The 23,402-nt window shown below is 43.3% G+C and overlaps 1 protein-coding gene across 14 annotated transcripts in view; it reads right to left on the reverse strand.

Moving 5' to 3' along the window:
* Nucleotides 1-23,402, reverse strand: part of KCNMA1 (potassium calcium-activated channel subfamily M alpha 1) — a 725,292-nt gene that overhangs the window by 133,191 nt on the left and 568,699 nt on the right. For 13 of the 14 annotated variants that reach the window (XM_035022513.1, XM_035022505.1, XM_035022592.1 and 10 more), the window contains 2 exons: nt 13,457-13,525; nt 4,033-4,119 (listed from right to left, as the gene is read on the reverse strand). In XM_035022513.1, coding sequence (XP_034878404.1) covers nt 4,033-4,119; nt 13,457-13,525 — 156 coding nt within the window. Of the gene's footprint in view, nt 1-4,032; nt 4,120-9,130; nt 10,421-13,456; nt 13,526-23,402 lie in introns of those variants that run through there. The other variant, XM_035022558.1, reaches the window with a different exon arrangement.

Here is a 23,402-nt window from a genome sequence, read left to right on the forward strand (position 1 = left end):
GGGTCATGAATTGGTGGTGGCCCCCTCTGCACACTACAGAGCACCCACCTCCTGCCAGGCAGCCTTTCCTACACTACAACCTCTCTCTCCAGGTTCTGATAGCTCTCCTTCCCCTTGACGCTGTAGATTCAGGGCTGAGAATGGCTCCACTCTGTTTCTAGCTCTCAGGTGCTTTGCCATCCCTTGTTGGTTTTCCTTAACTCTCTGCCCACAACTTTATATGGTCCCTTCATAAAACTCTCCTCTCTTTTCTCATTTAGGTGTATCATCTGTTTCTGGCCAAGACCCTCCCTGATACAGCTCCCAAACTGACACCTCCAGCCCCCATCTTTCCCCCCAGACTCCAGAATCTTAGATCTGCCTTTATGACTACTCTATGTGCATGTTTTGTACATATCTCCTACTTAACATAGCCAAACAGAATTCTTAATTTCCTACACCCCAAACTTGCTCTTCTTCCAGCTTTCCCCATCTCAGTAAGGTGGGGAGCCAACAACCACCCAATTACATAAGCTCCAAATCTAGGCTCCATTCTTGATTCCTCTTTTTTCCCCCTCACTTCTTATATGCAGTCCACCAGTGGGCCCTATAGACTCTCTAGTAAAATATATTCTGAATCAGTCTTCTTTGTCTGCACCTCCACTCACCAGCCTAGCCCACGTTATTCTCCCTCGCCTACACTATGCAGTCTCCCTGTCTCTGGGCCCCCTTCTCCTGTGGCACTACATCTCATTCTTTATAATGGAAGGGAAAGACCTTTCAATAATGTAAATCAGACTATATCACCCCCAGCTTAAAACCATCAATGACTCCATTTTATAACAACCCAACCCCTGTATCAAGTCCTATGAGAGCCAGCCCTGCCTTTCTCTCTTACCTCATCTCCCCACACTACTCCATCAGACACTTTCCTTCCCTTGGCTCCCTGCACACAACACTGTCCCCACCTGTCTCCTCTTCCCCTCCAATCTTTGTATGACAGACTCTTTCCCATCACCTCCATCTGTGCTCAAATGTGGCTCCTTCAGAGCAGCCCTCACACACAATCTAAATCAGTGCCCCAGTTGCATTAATTCTTTGATTAATGTACCATAAATAAACAAAACTGCAATTCTCTCCTCCCTAGAACATGAGCCCCTGAGAGCAAGGACTTCGTTGTTCACCACTGCTTCCCTGGCACCTGGTACGGAGTGTTCTCTAAAGTGAGTGACCTGCAGACATTTGATGGATGAATGAGTGTGAGATTGCTGCCCAGTAATGTTAGATCTGCCAAGTTTTTCAAGAGAAACCAGGAATAGGGATTTTTAGATAAAAGTTGATGATGTCTTCCTCTTGGCAACTCATTTATTTGTTAAAATTGTGAATCAAATAAATCCTGTCTGCAAGCCAAACTGAGTCAATGGGGTACCATTTTGTGATTCCTACATCACGGACTATGGGCCAAGGTCATTTGAAAAGGAAAATATTTAGTGGCAAGGAATAGGGGACAAGTGATCAAAAGTTCATCCCGAAGTGACCTTTCTAAGACTGGAACGGATGGTTTCACTCCTCTTTTCCTCTGCATCTGAAAGTTTCTGTGAGCTAAAATCCATTAGCTTCTTTGGTTGCTTGTTTGTAGGAGAGGGTACAAACTCAATCCTGGATCATCATAATCAACTTTTCCATTTTTACAAAACTTGTTTAGTTTCATTCAAATCACCAAGGCCCTTTCTGTGGTTTTCTGCAGTCTTCATCTATTTGAAATCCCCTAACTGACAGCGGTTGCTCAGACACATCACACGCTATGGAAAATTACAGGCTTGTGTTGTAGCTGATTTGTGTCAGCATGTATTTGTGAATACCATAAAGCACTGAAATGAGACATATTGCACTCCCTAATACAGGAGGTAATTTGTTTTTTGGACCGCCTGGTATTTGCGACATTCATTAGTGAGAGATGCAATAGGAAATAGAATTACACAAATGGGAGCTCCGTGTTATATTTGCTATCTGGGAGGTACACGTGATCTACGGCGCCGCTGTGCTCCCCAGCACGCCCCCCTCCCCTACCCCCATACATGGTGTTGAGATGCTGCTTGTGTGTCTCGCAGTCTGGATGTGAGTATAACCTTCTATTCCAGGGGACCTGGGTGGGGGGGCTTCAGTCCCATTCACCCCCACTTTCTGCTCAGGTGAACCCAGTTCTCAAGGTACTCCCGAAGAACAGGCAGGATCCATGAACTGGATTAGAAGGTTTTCCTGTCCCCATCTGAATAATGGCAGTTCTTTCCCAATTTGTAGAAGTAAACTTAAGCCATTAGCTCAGTTGAAAGAATTTTTCTTTTTTGTTGTTTTTTTGTTTTTGTTTTTCTGTGGTTTTTTTTTTTGCTTCTCCACCAACTTTTTTCCCCCCTAAAAGCTTTTATAACTAGTATGGCTAGTTTGCAAGAGTGGATGAAGAGGAAAAAAGTAATAGGCATCAGCTGTCAAATATCCTAGTTCTGTGCTCAGCTCATCAGGCTCACCTCTTGGCAAAGAATTAAGAAGGTAAGCTCTGGCACTGGACTTCCTGGTTTTCGATCCTGGCTTTACTACTCCTTAGCAGTGGGGCTTTGGGCAAGTTAGTTCACCAATCTGCACCTCAGTCTTTTCATGTGGAAAATGAAAACAGTAAGGCTACCTATCTCACAAGGTTGTTGAGAGGATGGCGTGAGTTCATGGCACCTGGTACTTAGAGCAGGGCTGGCACCTATTAAACTCTACATAAGAATTTGCTAGTATTGGGTGCCTGGGTGGCTCAGTTGGTTGAGCGACTGCCTTCGGCTCAGGTCATGATCCTGGAGTCCCAGGATCGAGTCCCACATCGGGCTCCCTGCTCGGCAGGGAGCCTGCTTCTCCCTCTGACCCTCCCCCCTCTCATGTGCTCTCTGTCTCTAATAAATAAATAAAATCTTTAAAAAAAAAAAAAAGAATTTGCTAGTATTATTTAATTTCGTAGAAAGTGTGGGTTTGGGAAAAAGGAAAGACCATTTCCAATCCGGGCTGTGCCACTTGCTTATGTGCTAACCTTGGACAAATCATTTATCTCAACCTTACAGATGAGGAAACCAAAGCCCCAAGGGTTTTAGAAGAGTCACTTTATGAGGTTATTCTGAGGACTGGCAATAACGAACACAGAACCCTTACTTAGCACAGGCCTGGCCTTGAGTGGAAACTCATTACATGAAAACAATAGGCTTCCAAAAATAATTATAGACCTTTCACAATTAATCATTTATTTGAAATATTCTAAGTAACCTCATTGTTAAAGTCGGACTGCTGAGCCGCATTTTCTGCTAATAGGTTTTTCAGAGTTCATAGCATAGACTCAATATAACAATATTCCATGGTGTTCTCCAAAGAGCCCTATGATTCCTAGGCTGCTTAAACAGGTTTAAGGATACTAATAAAAGTGTCGTAAAACATTGAGGTCAATGAAATCCTGGGCTGTACCTACAGGGGCTTAAGAATTGAATCTGACAACTTCAACTACTTACCTAGAAGGCCACAAATAGAAATATAGCTAACAGAATATTTCATCTGAAATTAATCCAAACCTTTTGAGATTCCATTTGGCACTTAGATTAGAAAGCTGATAATACTCGAGTAAATCTGCCTGGATATTAGGTCAAAAGTACTAGACAAGGAACCAGTTGTCCTGTGTTATGTTGTTCTCAGTCATCAAGAATCAGGTTGACCCTGAACAATTGCTTCAGTTCTCTGGGACTCAGTTTCCTCCCTTGGAAAATGAAGGAGCAGTTAACTAGGCCCTCCTAGTTCTAAAATACTGTTACTCTAATTCAAAGATGTGGAATCAACTATGTGAAGAGGAGTTCATGGAAGCATTTGAAAGACTAGTCTCTTTTTCCCAAGACTTGGCACCATTGATACCCATGGACATGTTAAGAACTTTTGGGGTTAGGGCCCTATACATATGGAAAGCATGCCCATTATGGTGGATCAAGATGTCTATGGCTGGGCCAGAAAGGAAGGCAGATAAATATGAACTCTTACCTTTTAACTTCTTTGGCATCACTTGCGATGAAAAATCCTAAAGTACCTTCTTGGATCTTAAGATGGTTTCCAGGATTAATTAATATACTGCTCAGTGAACAAAAACAAACAAAGAAGACACATTTGTGAGGTCATGTTCTGAATAAAACCTTGAAGGCTACACTATACTGTTAATTTTATAGGGGGCCCACTAGTCTAATGCTTTTCCCAAAGGTGTTGTGTAGAGCTTGATGTCCACAGTCCCAGACATTTAAGTGGATAAGGCCATCATAAAGCTCTGCTGCTCAGTTCCCAGGTTGGCATACTCCCAGTTGCAGAAATCAAAGCACATCTAGGTTTCAGGGTTGGGGGTATATAATGGGGTAGCCATCATGGGCTTCTGATATGATATGTAGCCCTTTGGAAACTTGTGTTAATGGTCAACATTGAATGTGATTGGTCTAATAAAGCTACTGCTATAACAATTTTCTGTTAGATGACAGAGCATTAATGGGACCCCTATGTGCATCCAGAAACATACGCATATACACGTATTACTGCAGGGAATGGTACATGACAACTGTAACCAATGCAGAAGCAAACATTACATCTGCACGACGTTGGTAAAGACATGTAAGTGGACTCTGCGTGCAGCCTATGTAGAACAAATTGGATCTACCCAAACAGTGAAAAAGAAAAATGCCAGCAGTTGGAAATGATTCCAGTCTGCTTTTACCAAAATGCAAGGGAGTGTTTGAATGAAGTGTGTGTCTGGTACCTCCTGATTGGGGCAAACTGTAATTATAAAACAAATGCAAATCATCCCTAAAAACAAGCAAACAAACAAAAACCTTCCCCTTGCAGGGAAGTATGGAACTAAATATACACTGTCCTATTTCAAAGTGTTATAAGTAGATTAGCTGACCAAGTTGTGCTTGGACTGACAAAAGAGATACATGTATCCTAATCTAATAAATGGGTGAAACAAACAAGTTTAATTTTCTGCAGATCAAGAACAGAATGCAGGAATGTATGATAAAGAGACTGAAAGGCTTTGGGCTTAATGGACAGGGAATTGGGGTACTGTGAATGCAGGAATAGATACAACAAAGGTATTCTCTGATCTGAAAAGCCAACTTCAAGGTAATAGATGTTTGGAAGCAGGCTAAAGGAAGTCCTCAACTATCTAAGACAATCAAAATGGAGGATGGTAATTAACATGTAATTTTTTACTGCTGGCAAAACCGCTCTGGGAAAGTGCTGTGGCCAACAGAGTCATGCGTCTGCAGCAACACAGGGAGGACCCAGGTGAGCTTTTGCTCTGCCAGGAGGACTCAGAGTGGAGTATTATGGCAAAATAATTGTTTGTGGTCTCAAGAACATCCACTATTACCCATAACGAGACCTGACAGAAGGAAACCGATCCTGTGTCATCACTGTTATTAACACTAAATAATAGGCAGGGACCATGATGATTGGTCTGTTCTGCCCTAGAACCACAGGCTACAATGAGATTCTTCACAAATCAGGAAGCAGCAGACCACACTAATAGCAACAGCTTGCAATGAGCAGTGGCACTGGACAGGCACCTCCTAATTACCCCCCTGCCAATTCTTTACGTTGGTTTAACAGCCCTCTGACTTCTCACGATCACGAGGGGAAAGGGTCAGAGCTTAGACAGCTTAGATGGACTCCTTTTTCAAAGCCAATTAAATGTGATGTTGCAAAAGGGCAGAATGCTGGATTTTGCACACTTTCTTACCCCCTTTGCTGTAAGGCGTACTTGTATGCCCTGGCTCTGTGATCAGAAATTGCACCCAAATTTCAGCATCACCATTTAGTAGCTGTCTGGCTTTTGGGCAAATTACTAAATCTCCCTCAAACTCAATATCCTCATCTACAATGAGGATGATAATCATAGTCTTTCTTCAGAGGATTAAGCAAGATGATGCACTGAAGGCTCAATGCATATTGGTTATTGTTACTCTTATTATTTATTACTGCAAGAAAAAAAAAGACAAAAGTGTATTTCGTTTTCAATGGAATTACCAGATTTTCTTTAGCTGGCCCCATGGAATGGAACACAGGGCTCCTTATCAAAATATCCTGTTCAAAATGAGATGAAGTTACAGGGTAAAGAACCGTACATTCCAGAATAGTGTACAAGGACATACATGAAAAATTCTGGGTATGTATGGTGTCTAAAGAAGCTAATTTCTGAAAGCTGGGAAAATCTACATTTTGATATGTATTTATATAAGAGCGTAAAAAAAGCTTCTGAGTGAAAAAAATCCTATCATGATTTCAACGATGCAATTCAAAAGGGGAAATTTGACACTCATCAATGTCTTGGTGACATATATGTGCAAAACAAGCCTTGCACAGAATCCTTTTTTACATTATATGCTTCATTAATTGCACTCCAGTGATCAAGCCCACTGTGTCACGGGAGGACGACAGTGATAGCAAGCTTCCTATCAATGAGAAGTTTCTTTTCATTTCCTCTGTTCTTTATCAACAGTGAACAAGAATTGGCTTACAATGAGAATTGGGATTGTCATCCCAGAGACTGCAGGTTGAGATCATTTATTACAGCCTGCAAGCCTGCTTTAGTCAAGGTAGTGTGGTGGCGAGGAAAGATCTGGGGCACTGATGGAAGGCAGATTTGTGTTCAAATCTGGTTAAGCGCTGGTTAAGCGAGCAGGTGTATGTGTCAGGCCTAGGAGTTCAGACCCTGGCCTGAGGCAAGTGGATGCCACTCAGCCTCATTCTCCTTCTCTGTGAAATGGAGTGAATAATCTCTAGCCTACGGTGTTACTAAGAGAATTAAAGTACGTGCCATGTGCTAAGTGACTGCCACATAGTAGGTCCTTAATGCATGCTCACTATTAATAGTAAGCATGGTTATTAAAACAACTAAATGAGAAGCAAACAATCTCTCACGTGGTCTCAGCTCCCCATTTTGTCCTTGGTGCTAATAAATTACCAGGAGGCCCCCTATTGGCATTTGAAAGACCTTTTCACTGACTGCAGTATCCAAAACATTACATCCCTCTATAACATCTGGAGATGGGCTAATTTGGACTGGCTTTTTCCTACAGAGTGGAGTGTCTATCTGTTCCTCAAACCTTATGCACTTCCAAGACATCACTGCCCGTGTGATTCCAGGGTGCCTTCTGGTTCTCTTTTGGAGAGGGCTTAAGGAGGGGTAGGAAGCTTTAAATCATCTCTTTACATGATGTGTGAGGCTGTAGGCTCACATTAGCAGCTATCCAGATCAGGGGAAGGCAGCCTTTTGGGTGGGAATTGAAAGAACCAGCCCAGATCTTGAGAATAATGAAGGAAAGAAATCTAGATACATAAGAATCTTCACTGTGCTGGATTCCACTCATATATTTAAGGGTTTGGTTAGAGAAACATGTGCCCCTGATTCCAGAGCCCACTGCCTATAATACTCCCTATGTCAGGGTACAAGGTTTCAAAGACTCTTTGAGGAAATGTGTTACTCTCTCCAATACTGTAGACATTGTCTTCTATACACACGCCAAATCTAGAAAATTTAAATAAAACATTAATCCTCCTCTTTTTGAAAATATAAAAGACATAAGGATCCTAGACAGAAGTAATTTTTTTCCCAGCAAAGTGCCTACTACCCTCAGAATGGGTTATTGACCTCCTACTGGGAATATGTAAATCTTTCCAATGGTCTTTGCTCTCTTGAAAGAATATCCAACATTAAGTTTGTTTTGCTCTTATGACTGCCAGAAGTCTCCCTCCCTGGGCATCATGTTAAATCAGTCCTTGGTTCCAATTTTGCCTAATTCACTAGCTTACCAGAGAGATAAACTTCAAGATATGTCATGTGAAGAATCAAGAGAATCTCTAAGAAAAAGTCCATATATCAATTAGCAGAATTCCAATAGAGACATCTTGGCAAAGATGGACTTTCCCTCATCTCAAGGAACATATAAATTATCCTCTTTCTTCTATGACCTTGCTAATTTCAACAGAAAACATTCAGTGGCAGCTGGAGGCAAAGGGCTTATGTAGCTCCTTCCCGGAGAATTCTTGCTCTCTCTTTTTCTTTGGCTCTCAGACTACTTTTTTATCTAGACTGATTCTTTGGCTTTTTGCCCACTATAAGGAAACAAATACATATTTTCTGTGGGGAACGCATAGTTGAAAAGAGGAATGAAAAGCATGATCATATTTTATTTATTTTTGTAAATAAGTTTCTCGTAGTAGCCAGCTTAGAGCCCTGTATGCAATAGGCACTTTTCAACTACTTGTGGAATGAATGAAAAATATAAATCACTGGTCTCAGCTCCAAAAGTGTTCCTTTCCCTCTCCAGTAAGGAGAAAGGTAGTCACAACTGTTCTTTCGAAAACTGAGTAGCAATTCTTACCAGTCAGGACTACTAAAGGAGCCACCACACCTTTTCTAGGGGGTTGGCAAGTGAGCTAACAATCTCCCAGATGCACTAAGTACAAAAATGTAAATATACAAATACATAAACAGCTAGCCACTTGCGGAGTAGGAGCAATTGATTTCAATATTGAAAGCACCACTCACTTAGAGTTGAAATAGGTTTCCAAACTAAAACACCAGAACATAGAACTGGCTAGCAGGGCTCAGTTCAATAGAGAAATGTCCCTGTCAGGTTCCTCTGGGAGGGGAGGTCCAGGCCTCAAGCTACAATGCATTTCATTGTGTATGTCTTGCTGAACTTTAGTCAAGTTGGAGATTTGGGGCTTGACGGGGCAAAATGATTTATTCCTTTTCTCAACCACTTATGCGTAACAACTAGGAAACATCTACTTATTCCTTCTTCAATCATCATAAACTTTACTTGTTTGCTGTTTTTGGAGACAACCAATGATGAATAGTTCAACTGAACCATATTTTTTAAAGGAATCCTTTATCCATTATGGGTAGATATGATGGGTGTGTATTTCTCCTCCACCCCCCCTCAATTTTTGGTAGGTGTAATGTACCATTCCCCGAACAATTACAAAATTATCAGTCACATGAGAATAGAGTTTTTACTTGATAACATGATAATTATATCTGTGTCTAGCAAGCTAATGGGACTTCATTAACTAGAGCAAGGGAATAAGAACCACCTAAGATTTCAGTTCACGCCGTGCCCAGATGAATCACGCCACTGGGGAGTGGCCTCTTTGACCACCCATGGTCATATATGATTGCTATTGGGAGGGACTTTGAGCCAATTGTCTCCCCTCTCAGGAGCACAACTGCCCTGTGGTTTATGGGCTGTGTGAGGGCACAGCCTACAGAAACCCCAAATCTCAAATCTAATTGCCTTTCTGGAACTTTTCAATTTTTTCTAGGCTTTCAAATGTATGCTGCTGGAGTCCCACACAACTAGACACACACACTTTTACTTAGAGAATATATGTAGGAGACACAGTGTGTATTCCATGCTTCAATATACTTGAACCCAGTTCGCTCACGCAGAGACAGCATAGTAAAGATTGCTCCCAGTTGGTCAGACTCAAATGCCTGCCACTGCGGTCCGCCAATGACATGGGCAAGGAACTGTTTTGCCTGAACCCATCACAATGGGTTTAGAACTGGCATTTAAAAATATATTTGACACATAAAGAAAACAGTAGCCACAGGGGATGGGGAAGAGATGGCTCATTTGGGAAGGACAATGGCGGCTATTTGGCTCTGGGAGCAAGCCATGTCACTGTGTGGTACACTTTATGACAAGTCATGCTACATCACAACATGCCTCCATCACAAGATAAAAGGACTCAAAGGCCAAAAGTCAACAGCAGAGGTGCAACCACTGTGGACCTTTGAAGATGCGAAGTGTTGCAGTAACTTCTCGCAGTTGGATCATATCAATAATACCAAACTGACAGGAAGCCACCTCTAATGTCATACATCTAGTCCAAAAATCACAGAAGAAATCGGACTTTGGAAAGAGTTCCAGACAAATACCCTCACCTCACACACACACACACACACACACACACACACACACACACAATTACAAACACGAACACGTGACAGTGATTCCAACCACGGAGAGAAACAACTCTTGAGAAGATGAACACAAAGGCATCTCCATAGTATGTTTTCAACAGTATTGTTTTAGAGAACACGTTATTGAAAAACTACACTGGAAATATTAACCGAAAAAGTTAAAAGAAAATGCTGTCGATGAGGATTTGGTCATGCTTCATGCAACAGAAATCAGAGCAAAACAGGGTGATGTCACATGGTGAAAGCAGAGAAACTTCACAGTAAGAAATGTGCCCAAACACAGGAGGGAAAAAACAAAGCCATGAGTCCATCTCAATAAACGGTACTCATTCACTAAACCAAATGTGATGATCGGGCGATTTGGTAGCAGGTGTTCTAAGTCTGTACAGAGTCCTGCCCAAGAAATAAGAGATGCAAAATGTTATCATCAAAATAAGTGTAAGGGGAAAAAAAAGCTGAGTGTTAGTTGAGCTTGGTCTCTGTTTTGTGGATAAAAGGACATGAATCCTGCTCTATCAACGGGAAACCGGACATGGGGAGGAGGAAGTCACTGGGAATGTGGATGTGGTATGCAGACAGATGGCACCACAGAGCCTGGTGGACACCGAGACACATCAGGACAGGACAGAAACAGACACCAGGGGCTGGAGAGGAGCATCCTCCTTCTCAACACTGATGGCTCTGGTTCCCATCATCGGTGCCATGACGGAACACAGGGATTGTACCTGTTGGGTTTTTAGGTCTCCTGCAAAGAAGTTAGTGCGTCATCCAAAAGAATCAACCAACTGAACAAGAAAAGCAATATGCTACTTTCAATTTCTCTGTGCTCTAGTTGGAGAGGGGTTTAACTATAAATAAATAAATATATATATGTGTATATATATATATATATATAGACAAGGGAATGAGATTATATGTATGTGTATACATATATATAATCTCTATCTTCCTGAATTCTTGGCAAATGGTTAGTCCTGTGGTTAGCAGTGAAGATAGCGGGTGGGGGTTGGGAGGAAGGTTAACGAAGAGCGCATACCGCTTTCGGCTTCTGCAAAACGACAAGAAAAGAATTTAAAATCAAACAATTTGATAATAAATTGACTGACACCAGAAGGAAAGAAGGAACAAAACCTTTGTTTCAAATTATTTGAAGGATGCATGTGAAAACAAGGTTTTTCAGCAGAGCATGGAAAAACAGCGTCATGGGGTAAAACAACAGAGGAGGTAGTTCAACACAGGCTGGGGGCAAGGGGTTGGGAAAGGAGAGGCTGGGTTCTCCGAATCCTAACACCCAGCCACTTAGAAAATGGGAGAGGGAAGGAAATGGGAAATTCTTTAATGAAGGGAAAAAAAAAAACAAAATTCTTATCTTGGGAAGGGTCAAAAACTCAATTTTTTTTTAGTATGGATATTGTGTTTGAGAAGTTTGGTGTTTTCTCAGAGGCATGATCCACATTCCCTCCAACACACCTTTTTCCACAAGAACCAATGTGCTTCCACACTGAGACCAAGCCACATGAGGGGATTAAAGTCGGTAACGGCACACAGAAAGCCAAAAACAAAGCCAAACAAGTCCTTTCCGCTCTTTTCTGAAAGGAAAAAAAAATCTAAAAATCTGTATCTACAAATATGGCTTTGTTGAAAACATCTCAGATTTGTGAGTTAGTTGGAGGGTCCATCAAAGAAAAGACTTTGTCTTCAGGGAAGGCTCTTAGTTATTTTTCTTAGAATAGTGACAGCAGATTCACACTGAACCATTAACAGGCTTTTTCTCTCCCTCCCTGTGACCAAAAGGTGGCAGGTGGGAGATGACTGGTCAAGGTTCAGGGGGCAGACTCCTGCCATGAAATTATACCAGGGTGGTCAAGAGGCGCTATATGGCATTAACGCCATCCACACCATGACACTTTCTGAAAGATGCACAAAAGGGATAAAGAGAGAAGACTGAATTACACAGATTTACTGATGTGGCAACATGAAGAATATCACTGGCAAAAACCCAGGATACATGTTGCCCCCTCCACAGGCAAAGGTGACTACTGGCCACCACATGGGAAAGCAGTAATCCCAGAAACCCCCACTTTCTCTGTTGAACAGCAAAGAGCCAGGACTCCGGCTCCCATTTTTTTGCACATAATATTCTTCACTTTGCCAACACAAAAAAGAAAACCTTATCTATACATAATTATTAACTGCTACGGCCATGTTTTACACCTGGCCACCAAATCTACCATTTTTATTTCCTCTTGGTTGATTTGGGTTTTCCAAATAGCTTAGCCTTTGATCAGATTGACTTTGTGAGCAATCTGATCTGGTGGTTAAGGTAACAGAGAACATTGGATTGACTTGCTCACAATCCAGTGTCTTCTCGTTTTGTTTGGTTTGGTTTGGTTTGGTTTTCGTTTGGTTTTGTTTGTCAGAGACGCAGACTGTATGTTTGGAAGTCTGGCTTCATTGAGTTATTCATCCAAATAATGAAAACTCCTTAGATGGTGATAGCAGGCACCTTCTAGTCTTGCCCTGCACTCAACATATTAAGGCACATGTTGGAGAGGATCTGTACTCCACACTATGCCACTGGAAGACTTATTTACTATAGCTAGGAACAAACCCGGATGTCATCTTAGAGGACAAAAGCCCACGTAGTTCTCAATGAGCTCTTTCTTCCAAACCCATTGATAAAAATTGGGGAGCAAAAAAATCGTCTTTATTTTATCTGTAATGCATACAGTCCTGCATCAGCAAACTCCCCTGTTAATGGGATGCTTCCTTCTTCCAGTGTGAACTCATATATTGACTGGGCTGTTTTCTATTTCAACCAGACCCAGGCCCTCATCAGCCTGATCTGTACATAATTAAGTGCAAAATAAATAAATAAAGAGGGCTCCTGCCTCTGAGCCCTGCTCTCCTGGCTAATTTACATGAAGCTGATATTCTGCCACCTGGATTTCGGTTGCACCGGGAAAAGCACATATGGTACACAATAGGCTGCTTGTAATTTGGCTATCAAGAGAGCTGGTGTGTCCCATCACAGTCCTGCCCCATCCCTGCTGTGAAGGAGGCCAGAATCCACCTGCTTCGTGCTCACGACAGTAAACAGGGGTTTGAGGACAGGGCTTGTCCCTGGTTTTGTGCAGAGAGGGCGAAAAGTGTAAGTTGGCCCAATCAGGTGGAGATCTGGATGTCTCATCACTGTCCTCTGGAGAAACACTTTCGGAATGCCCAGTGGGGCTTGGGATGGCAGGTGGGTCTGCAATAGAAGTGGCGGTTGGGCATGCCCTGAGATGTGCCCAAGGGTCAGAGATGTGTCACATCAGGGGTCCAAGCACGTCAATAATGTGTAAGAAAGAAGCGGGTGGACCGAGCGCTCCGAAAGCACTCTCACCATCTCATAAATGTCAGCCGGCCACTGGGCTGTGGCGAACTTACCGGCTCTCTCGGTTGGCGGACTTGTACTCAATGGCTATCATTAGGAGCTTGAGCTTCACAAAACACAGCCTGCAATGAGATGGAGACACCTCCCCGTCAGTGCTTCTGAAAGGCCAGAGCCACATAACAAACATGATTACGACCTCTCCACCGCCTGATGCACTCATTATCCCGGGGACCCTCACTCCACAGTCACTGTGCCAAAGGGAGGGGGTGGGAGTGACACCTCCCCATCTTCCCCATTAAACCTGATTTCTTGCAAGTGATAAGGCGCTGAATGTTCAAAGTGCAAATTGCACTCAGGTCTGGATGTCTAGACACAGACCCCAAGCAGGGATTTGTGCCTGGGGATTTATGCTGGGCCAGATTCATTAGTTACTCGGTCGGGTAGTAAAATGTTAACTGCAGAGGGAGGGAGGTATTTGGAGCAGTTGGACCTGTTATTTGGATTCCATCTCGGTCTTTTGTACAAATGGCTCATATTGTTGCTCCGAGCAGACCCCCGTGTGCTCGGAATGATGGTAATAATCCTTAGCCTCCGTGTAACTGCCCAGCACATAACTGTGGGCACCGTCACTTCTGACCCCATCTGAGCTGCCTCACCTCAGCTGTCCGGTGTTCTCATCAGCAGCCCAGCCTGCTCTGAGGCTGGCTTGCTCCTGACTCCATGCCTTCATGGAGGCAATTCCTACCCCAAATGCCTTCTCTTCTCCCGACCCTCCCTCCCAAGCCCCCGCCAAATCCAGCCTTCTGTGCAGCTCTGCTACAGCCCGCCCCCCGCTTCTGGTTTTCCGTTCCCAGAATTCCTCCAGCGCCCTTGTCTGCCACAACCTCCTTCAGCTCTTCCCCAACTGCAAACTGGCTGTGGTTGCTCCCCATTGCAGTCTGTGCCGGAACGTCATCTCTCCAACCAGTGTGGCTTCTTTAAGAGTTTGGGACTTATATGGAATCCCTATAGGGCTGCACAGGGAACCACAGACAAAGAAGCTCAAAAAATGTGTGATTTCCACTTAGTGGGGTTCTAAGACAATAATAAAAGGTCCAGTGAGGTATTCATGCATACAGATGTTCAAGGTAGTAATATTTATACAGAGAAAAAAAAGGCAACCTTTTAAACGTCCAATAATAAAGCAATGGTTAAGTAAAGGATGGTATAATATAGTTTTAGCATTCAAAATGACTTTTTGAAGAATATTCAAGGTATAAGATTAACAAATAATATGAAGATACAAACATGTAAATAATGATACAATTAGGTGAAAACATATTATTTATATACTCATAGAAATAAAAGCACACACACAAAAGAATTACATTACATATGATAAGTTTCTATAATGAGCATTTGTTTTAAGGACTTTTTGGATGATGAAACACTGGCTGACTGACAGGTTGAGAAGTGACCTGGTCATTGAGCTGTAGCTCCGTAAGGGGGAGGATACACTGGGTCACAAGGCGAGGTCATTCCTGGTGCTCTCATTTAATCCCCACAATATCCCTGAGAGGGAGAGTGGGCCCCAGGTATTCTGACTTCTACAGCTATCTCTATATTACAGGTGACGAACCTGAGGCTCAGAAAGCCCATGTAACTTGCCCAAGGTCTCCAGCTAGTATCTGGCAGGACATACATCTTTAACTCCAGGGAAGCCTATTTTGTACTGGGAGAGATAGATAATAAGCAAATATAGAAGTGAATAAATAATAAATTTCCAGATGAGGAAAAGCACTATGCAGAAAACAAAACAACCTAAGAGGACACAGAGTAACTGGGAAGACCCATAAATATGGAAAACACACTGATGTTTGCCAGAGGGGAGAGGGTAGGATGATGCGCAACATTGGTGAAGGGCAGTGGGAGGTCCAGGCTTCTAGCTATGGACTGAATGAGGCTGGGGATGAACACAGCATAGGGAGTATACTCAATGGTATTGTCACAGCAATGTGTGATGACAGATGGAAGCTCCACCTGTGGTGAACATAGTATAACATACAGAATCGTCCAATCATTATGCTGTGCACCTAAAACTAATGTAGCATTGTGTGTCAACTATATTCCAATAAAAACAAACAAACAAACAAACAAAAAACCAACCAAACAAAACAGAGTAACTGGGAAGGGGTGTTATCTGCAATGGTCCAGGAGGACCATTCTGAGAAAGTAAAGCTAGAGCACAGGAGGTGAGGAGAAGAGGCAGGCAATGAAAGAATCTGGCGAAAAATCTTTCCAGGGAGTGGAAGCAACAAATGCAGGGGTCCCGAGGCAGGGAGGAACTCGGGATGTCTGAAGATCAGCAACAAGGGCAACTAGACTGCAGCCGAGTGAGCAAAGTCACAAGTGACAGTGATTAGGGCAGGGAGCTAGGCAAGAGCAAGTTTGTGAAGACTGCTGGCTACAGCAACAAGTCTGCCAGTCTGCGATTTATTCTAAGTGAAATGGGAGGCCTTTAGCTGGTTGCAAATAGAAAAGCGATGGGGTTGGTGAAGGCCTCATACTCTCCAGTGGCAATAAGACCAATTGCTCACGCCTGCATGTGAGGTCATGGTCTCCTGTATTGCTTTCAACAGACAGTGAGATTTCAAAGGACCACTTCATCTAGGTGTATTTGGGCTCTCCTGGTGATTTGCAGGTTTGCCGATTCCTGCCAGCCGATTCTAATGACCTGGGCTTTGTGCTGATTATGCAGTTTGCTGAAACACCAACCCAAGTATCCAACTACAGCTGGAAAAATGCTCTTCTTAATTTATGTTCCATAAAGTACTGTTAACACGCACCCTTTATGGGACTGTTACTCCTGGAGCTTAAATTGTTTAAAATATCAGATGGCTTATGCAATATTTGTTGAACCAAATTACCAGATTAGGTAACCACTTTCTAATGTAAATAGCAACTAAATGCCAAAATCTCAAGGAGAAGGCCGATCTTAATTTAGCACAGATCATGAAGAGGCCAATATGCTGATATCGCATGAGTGATTGGCCACTCTGATTTGGGACTCTGTGGTTCATGGGATCGTGGATCTTAATTGCTTTTAATGACCTGATCCTGTTGGTAGAAGCAAAGAAGTAGTCCATAGTAATGGTGAATTATGTCTTCCTAGGTACTACGATGCCATTTACCAACTTGATTCAAAAAGATAGCAGCTTTCTAATGCAGGAAAGTCAATAAAATCTATGCAGCCTCGTGCACATTCCTTAGCTAGCACGGTGGACCAGGAGATCTGAGTCCTCTTTCATAACTTCCAAATCCATATCTAAGATGGTTCTATACTGCTTCATAAAAGCCTCTTTTTAAGACACTCTTTGACCCAAAGCTAGCCTTTACTCACTGGCCAAAGTGGAGAGGAGAAGGACAGAGTGATGTCCACAAAGCAATTACATGCAAACAGCGCCCCAACCATGGATTATCAGATGCAGGCCCTTCAAGACTTGCTGGGGCTGTACTTCTCATAGAGATGACAAACTCAGGTCCAAAGAGGGGCAACTTGCTCCAGATCAAATGGCCTTTGGGAAGAAAGGCCAAAAGCAAAAATCAAATCTCAGTGTGGTGTGTTGCACAAATACTTCTTAGAAGAACAAAGGCAATGAGAGGGTGTGTCCAGAAGCCCAGCATGGAGCCTTGGTCAGTACAGCATTTTTAAAAACCCAGAATTTGATACTAACAGGTGATTTCATATAAAAATTAGCCTCTCAGCCTTCCTTGATAAATCATAAGTGGCCACACTGGAGCCATATTCTGTTTGGCTTAAAGGGACTGGAGCTTTAAAGCACTGACCCTTCTGGATGGGACACGTGCTCTCCAATATGCTACAGTCCCCAGCACTCCCCAGGTAGCCTATCTCTTCAGCCTTCTCTCTTTGTGGCTTGCCCCAAAAAGGCATCTAAGTTTTTAACCTCTGCCATAACAAGTACCTTCTGCAGGTCCACAAAACACAGATCTTGCACTATGTCCCCTCCTTCTAAAAAATCACAGTTTTCGGGGCGCAGTTGTTAAGTGGCTGCCTTCGGCTCAGGTCATCATCCCGGGGTCCTGGGATCGAGCCCCGCATCGGGCTCCCTGCTCCGCGGGAAGCCTGCTTCTCCCTCTCCTGCTCCCCCTGCTTGTGTTCCCTCTCTCGCTGTCTCTCTGTCAAATAAATAAATAAAATTTTTAAAAACATAAATTTTTAAAAATTAAAAATAAAATCCCAGTTTTCTGTCAGATCCTGCCACAGAGAGTTAGCCAATGTCCAGGGAGCTTGGCTTAAGGCTGCAGCAGAGGTAGCAGGAGATAAGAATAGACCAAGGCCAGTGAATAGGGGTGCCAGTGTGTGGTGTGATAATCACTTGTTTACTCGTCTCTCTGCCCTCTAGTTGAGCTTCTTCGTGGCAAGACGCATGCTTTGTCTCCCTGGCATTCTGCAAAGTGCAAAGGGTAAGCATTCAATACATGCTGATTAAATAAACGTATGAATGAATGGAGGGCAGAATCTCATGACTTGCTGGAAGCACACATTAAGAGATAAAGTAGTCAACTAGGAAAGTCTAAGCAGAGAAGGCTTGGGAGTTGAGCATCAAATCATGAAACAAGATGCCTCTTAACTTGTTCATGAGAAGCAGAGAAATTGGAAAAGAAGGATGTCGAAAGAAATAATAGCGGTGATACACTTTGGGAATCTAATGTTTGCCTCGAATCAATACGCCAAAATGCAAATACAATTCTAAGATCCAGACAGCAGTTTGTCTTTCTTTGGGACTCTCCACAGATCCTGTTAAAAGGGGTTCACTCCCCAGAACCTGTCTTCAAACTACTCAGAATTGATGTCCTGAGATGAAATATTTATTTGTATCATCAACACCATTGTTTTTGGTAAAGCAAAATGGGCTTTGCTCATACAGCTCTTAGAGTCCTTCTTAGGGCTTTACTCAGTGTCTCCACATATATAGGACTGGGGCGGGATAAGAAAGGAGCTTAGGGTGAGGGAGGGTGTAAGAAAGAACCAAGAAAGCCTCTGCAACGTGATAAACAGCAGCAATTTAATTCTTGGTTTCTAAAATAAAATGTCCCAATATGTCCAAAGCAGGAAGTCGTTGCTGGTTGTGAAAATAATTACAGGGGAACAGAAATGACTTTTTTCCAGAAAAAAATGCCACTTGTCACAAAAAGGTTTTAAACCAGCAATCTGCAATAAAACTGTTGTAATAACAAGTTAGATTGCTTTCTTGATAATTATTAAGTAGAGGTCTACCAAATTTGACAATGACATTATCTAATGCCTTTTTTTTTTTTTTTTTTTTTTTTTTTTACTGCTAGCATCATCTGTTAACTACAGTAGTTTCAACCCAGATGTTCCTGAACAAAGGCTCTTAAGAATTAGAGTCCAATTGTTTCTACCTACCCAGAGGGACATAAATTGTTCTTGCCATTAAATCAGCCCCCTTCACTAGTAAGATTGCTTGCTGATGTGAATTAAGCAGAGAAACCCTTCGTAGAGCCTGTACCATCGAATGTGCTCAAGGAGGGTATGCGAAAATGTGGTTTGGGACTGTTGAAGATGGGTCACCCAGGAGTGAGGGGGTGAGGAGAGAAGAGGTACCCACATGGTGCCCTCCAAACTCAGCTCCCCTCCCCAAAGTGCGGGCCCCTCTCTTCAGTTATCTAGAGGGACCCTGGAGATGTCAGGCTGATGCACGTAATCAGAAATAGATGCGGATGTAAATACCGTGCATTGGGAAACCAAATCTTTAGGATCTAGGGGCTAGAATGAAAAAGATTCACATTTAGGAGTTTGATTTAAAATGATAGGCTCTTGAAATGGAAACATCTAGTTAAAGGAAATTTGAAACAACAGGATTTATAAGACTCAGGAGCAAGAAAAAAGGAAGTGATTTAAAATGCTCATGGAGATGTTGTTCAGATTTCATTTCCCAGTAGCTTTGATAGAGATGGAGCAGGGGGAAGGCTTCAGCAACCCCCCCCAAACACACACACACACTCACAATATCTCCACTAGCACACCTAAGGCACTTGAATTTGGAAATAATTACATTCTTTGATACAGACAATTAGCATTTGCCTAAAATATGAATAAATGCATTTTAGGAAGCTTTGCTATTATTAGTAGTCAGAAACAAAATGTAAACCGTGTGTTTGTTATGCGTACCTAACATCAAGTGAAGCTCCTAGCATCCCATTTCCAACTGAACTGCCTCCTTGATCCTCCTGCAGAGAATTCTAGATGTGCTTGTCTCTACAGCCTTTGGTTAAAAGTTTAAACAGACTTTAGGGTCATTTGTTCATTCACTAAGATGTAGGAAGATTACTGGTCATCTCTGGGTCCCTGTAGTAGAAGTAATCATAAATGTTGTATTCCCATCTGTGTTCATATATGTTGTCTTAATTACAATAACTCCCCTCAAGTAATTGGAAGAATAGGGCCAGTTTTTTGAGAAAAAAATACTTTTTAAAGATGAGACTTGAGTCCCTCCACAGATACTCATAAAATGCTCATTTCTGCAGCCTGGCTAGATAAATCCATCACGCAACAATCAGGTTTGCCAGCTTCTCTCGTCTCCATGGCTCAGATTCAGAAGTCCTTCCCTAAAAATCTAATGATTTCGTAGAACTCAAGTTAAACCAGCTGTAGTTTGCATTGTACAGGAGACCCGGCTTTCTCTAGGCAGTCTTAGATTTTCCTCAAGTGGCTTCACTGGAAAGATCTGTCCATGCAAAACAACACAGCATGAGAGCATGATTTTCTTCTTCTTTAGGGGCCCTGAATGCAGCTGGATGAGGGTACAGAGAATCCCCCTCCAACCCCCCAGACTGTCTCAAACCAGCCCAGAAGCATCCATGCCCGCACCACCTGGCTGAGGGCAGAGCTCCTGAAAGCGAAGATCTGACCAGAGTTCCCCAAGTTCCCCAGGCATTAAATACTCTACATGGAATCTGAATTTTAACTGCTTCATCAGCTGCAGGGGGAGAGAGAGAGACAAGCTGTATTTTAAATACATGTTTTGTCCTAATCCCCTCTGAGCTGTAAAACCTGATACAATTAAGCTTTTGTATTTTGCAAGTGATGAATGACTAATACCCTCCATGTGAGATTCAGGCCCTGGTACATGGTATTCTTGCAGCAACCCAACCTCAGAACCTGTGGTTTCCTCCAGCTCCTCCTTCCCTACCTCTCTCCTCTCCCCTCTGTGCTCACTTTCTTATCTGGAGGCAGGGGTGTGCAACCTCACGTTTACTAGTTCTTATGATAAAAACACTATCGCTGTTTCCCCTGGAAAACGTCACAAGTCAAAAGAAATCTGATTTCTCTCCTCCCATCTAAAGGAGAAATCAGCTTTCTCTCCTTGGAAAACCTCAGAGACCTGGGTGTGGAGAGAGTATCCTGTGACTCCCAGTCTCCTGATTGCCTACCAATGAGAATATCTTCTTCCTTTTTTATCCCCTCTCTGAATCCAATCTCCTTACAAGGCACAGCTCAAGTGTCATCTCTTCCAGGAAGCCTCTCCTGGTCACCCCCAGTCTACCGGGAGCTCTCTGTCCCCCTGTAAGTCTCTGCCTCTGTCCTCTAGTATGTGCACCCCTCAAACACTTATCCATCAAGCACTTATGCATGCTTAATTCTCCCTGAGGATGGGCATTATTTTCCTTAGCCAGACTGCAAATTGTCTGAAGGTAGCCACTGTAGGGAAACAGTTCTTTATTTGTCATTATAAGTATTGCTATTAATCTTTTAATGTGCATATACTTTATTAGATCTAATTGCAGATTTCTCTAGAGATGGCGCCGTGCCCAGTACAATGGCACAAATATCCTAAGTTCATTACATATCTAGTTGATTGGCTGGTGACTGACTGACTGACTGACGGCAGGATTTTTCTAAAGGGTAAGAATAAATAGAACCTGGAAATGCCACAATGTGTCCCTTTCTTTCTTGTTGCTTACATTGTATTCCATAGGACAGGAATGATAGTGGGAAGAGGAGAGGTGGGAGAAGGGAAAAGGATATTAGCTAGTATTGAGAGATAAGTAATATTTCTATTTATCAAGTGCAAAGTCAGGCAGCTGGTCACTATCAAAGGAAGGAAGTATGCAGAAATCAAATATCTTGTCCCAAATGACACATCCACCAAGTGGCTGAAATGGGGATTTGAGCCTGGGTCTTTGCAATTCCACAGGTCACCCAGTGACATTACACCGCATCCTACTATGGGAACCGTGCAAAAACAAGACCCTTTAGTGGCAAACATGGCCTCATACCCCAGCTCCTCGCTTCCTGCAGGCTTGGCGTTGGCCCCTTGCACCCTCCAGTCACTTGCTTCCCTGGGGAAGGTGGAGAGTGAGAGGGAAAGTGAACAGGTGGTTTTCTGGTGTTGAGAAACCTTCTCTTTCAGATCCCAAAGCTCCTCTGCCTTGATCATACTGTCACACAAACCCAGGGGCAAGCCAGCTACGCCAAATGAAGGGGAGAGGCTCAGAAGTTGCTGGCTCTTAAAAGGAACACCTAAGGGCATCCTGGGGAAGGTCCAGGACATACCCACCTTCGTTGCCAACAAGGTCAAGCGGTGTCTGCGTTCTGACTTGTACTGGTCTTCCCCTGGGCTTCTCGGCACTTAGCGCTGATCTGCTTGCTCCAGCATCAGCATTACAGGGCTCAGTACCCCAATGCCTTCTTCCTGTACTGACTTGGATTAGGCATGGGAAGGGGGCAGAGCAGTCAGTGGTCTGCCTGGTGTGGTGATGTGTATACTCATCCTATCTCCCTAGACATTGTAGAATACCCCACGTGAAGCAGGAATGATGGCAAGCTTGTGACATGTGGCCCACATCTAATTCTATAATTTGGCTAAAATCAGAGAGAAACCTTCCAGTGACTGAGCCCACAGTGAGGGATGAGGGGAGTTTACTCCAGCCTGTGGTGTGGAGGGATGAGGTAAGCGGTGGCAGTGGCGGGAGGTGGGGGGGGGGGGTCCCAGTCATCAGATTTTGTATCAGAATCACCTGTCTTGTTTATAAAAAGTACAAATTGGGGTGCAGCTTCCCCAGATATTGAAATATACAGCTGGAGCCTAGGAATCTCTCTATTTAGTAAACTCCCCAGGAGATTCTTTTTTTTTTTTTTTGAAGATTTTATTTATTTATTTGACAGAGAGAGAGCAGGAGAGCATGAGCAGGGCAGAGAGGTAAAGGGAGAGGGAGAAGCAGACTCCCACTGAGCAGAGAGCCCAATGCGGGGCTTGATCCCAGGACCCCAGGATCATGACCTGAGGTGAAGGCAGTCGCTTAACCAGCTGAGCCACCCAGGCGCCCCTCCCCAGGAGATTCTTAATTAGCCAGCTTTCATCTAGCAACTACCCCAAGGTGCTCTCAATTACACAGGCCCAGCATCATAACCCTGGCTCTGTTACTTGGGTGCTAGGTGGCTTTGGAGGGGCACCAAATTCCTCCGAGTCTCAGTGTCCCTGTCAGGATAAGCCAGGGACAGTGCTATTAATATAAGCCACAAGATCATAATGAAGATAAAATGAGGAAATGTAAATGAACTATTTAGAAATAATACTGCATTTTGTCTATATGAGTTACTGGTTTTGGAACAAAGCTGCATCTTCTGCTGATACACACAGTGAAGCCAAAAGGCTAGTGCAGAGAAGTCCAAGGATAGAGCTGGTGTGGGTCGCACCTAGACAGGAGAGAGCATCCTTCCACTTGAAATCTGTAAAAAGCTTGCCTTGTGGGGGTCTTCTGTCCCTCCTGCTTCTCCTTCTTCCCCATTCTGTTCTCAGGGGAAATGACTTCAAATTTCATCCATGGATCCTGCTCCCTTATCTTTTCATAAAATGGCTCTCCTTGGGCCCCTGGGTGGCTCAGTTGGTTAAGCATCGGACTCTTGGTTTCAGCTCAGGTCATGATCTCAGTGTGGTGAGATCAAGCTCCTCGCTGGGCATGGAGCTGCTTAAG

This window comes from Mirounga leonina, unplaced genomic scaffold, assembly GCF_011800145.1.
Source record: "Mirounga leonina isolate KUSES-001 unplaced genomic scaffold, KU_Mleo_1.0 Mir_114, whole genome shotgun sequence".
Lineage (NCBI taxonomy): Eukaryota > Metazoa > Chordata > Mammalia > Carnivora > Phocidae > Mirounga > Mirounga leonina.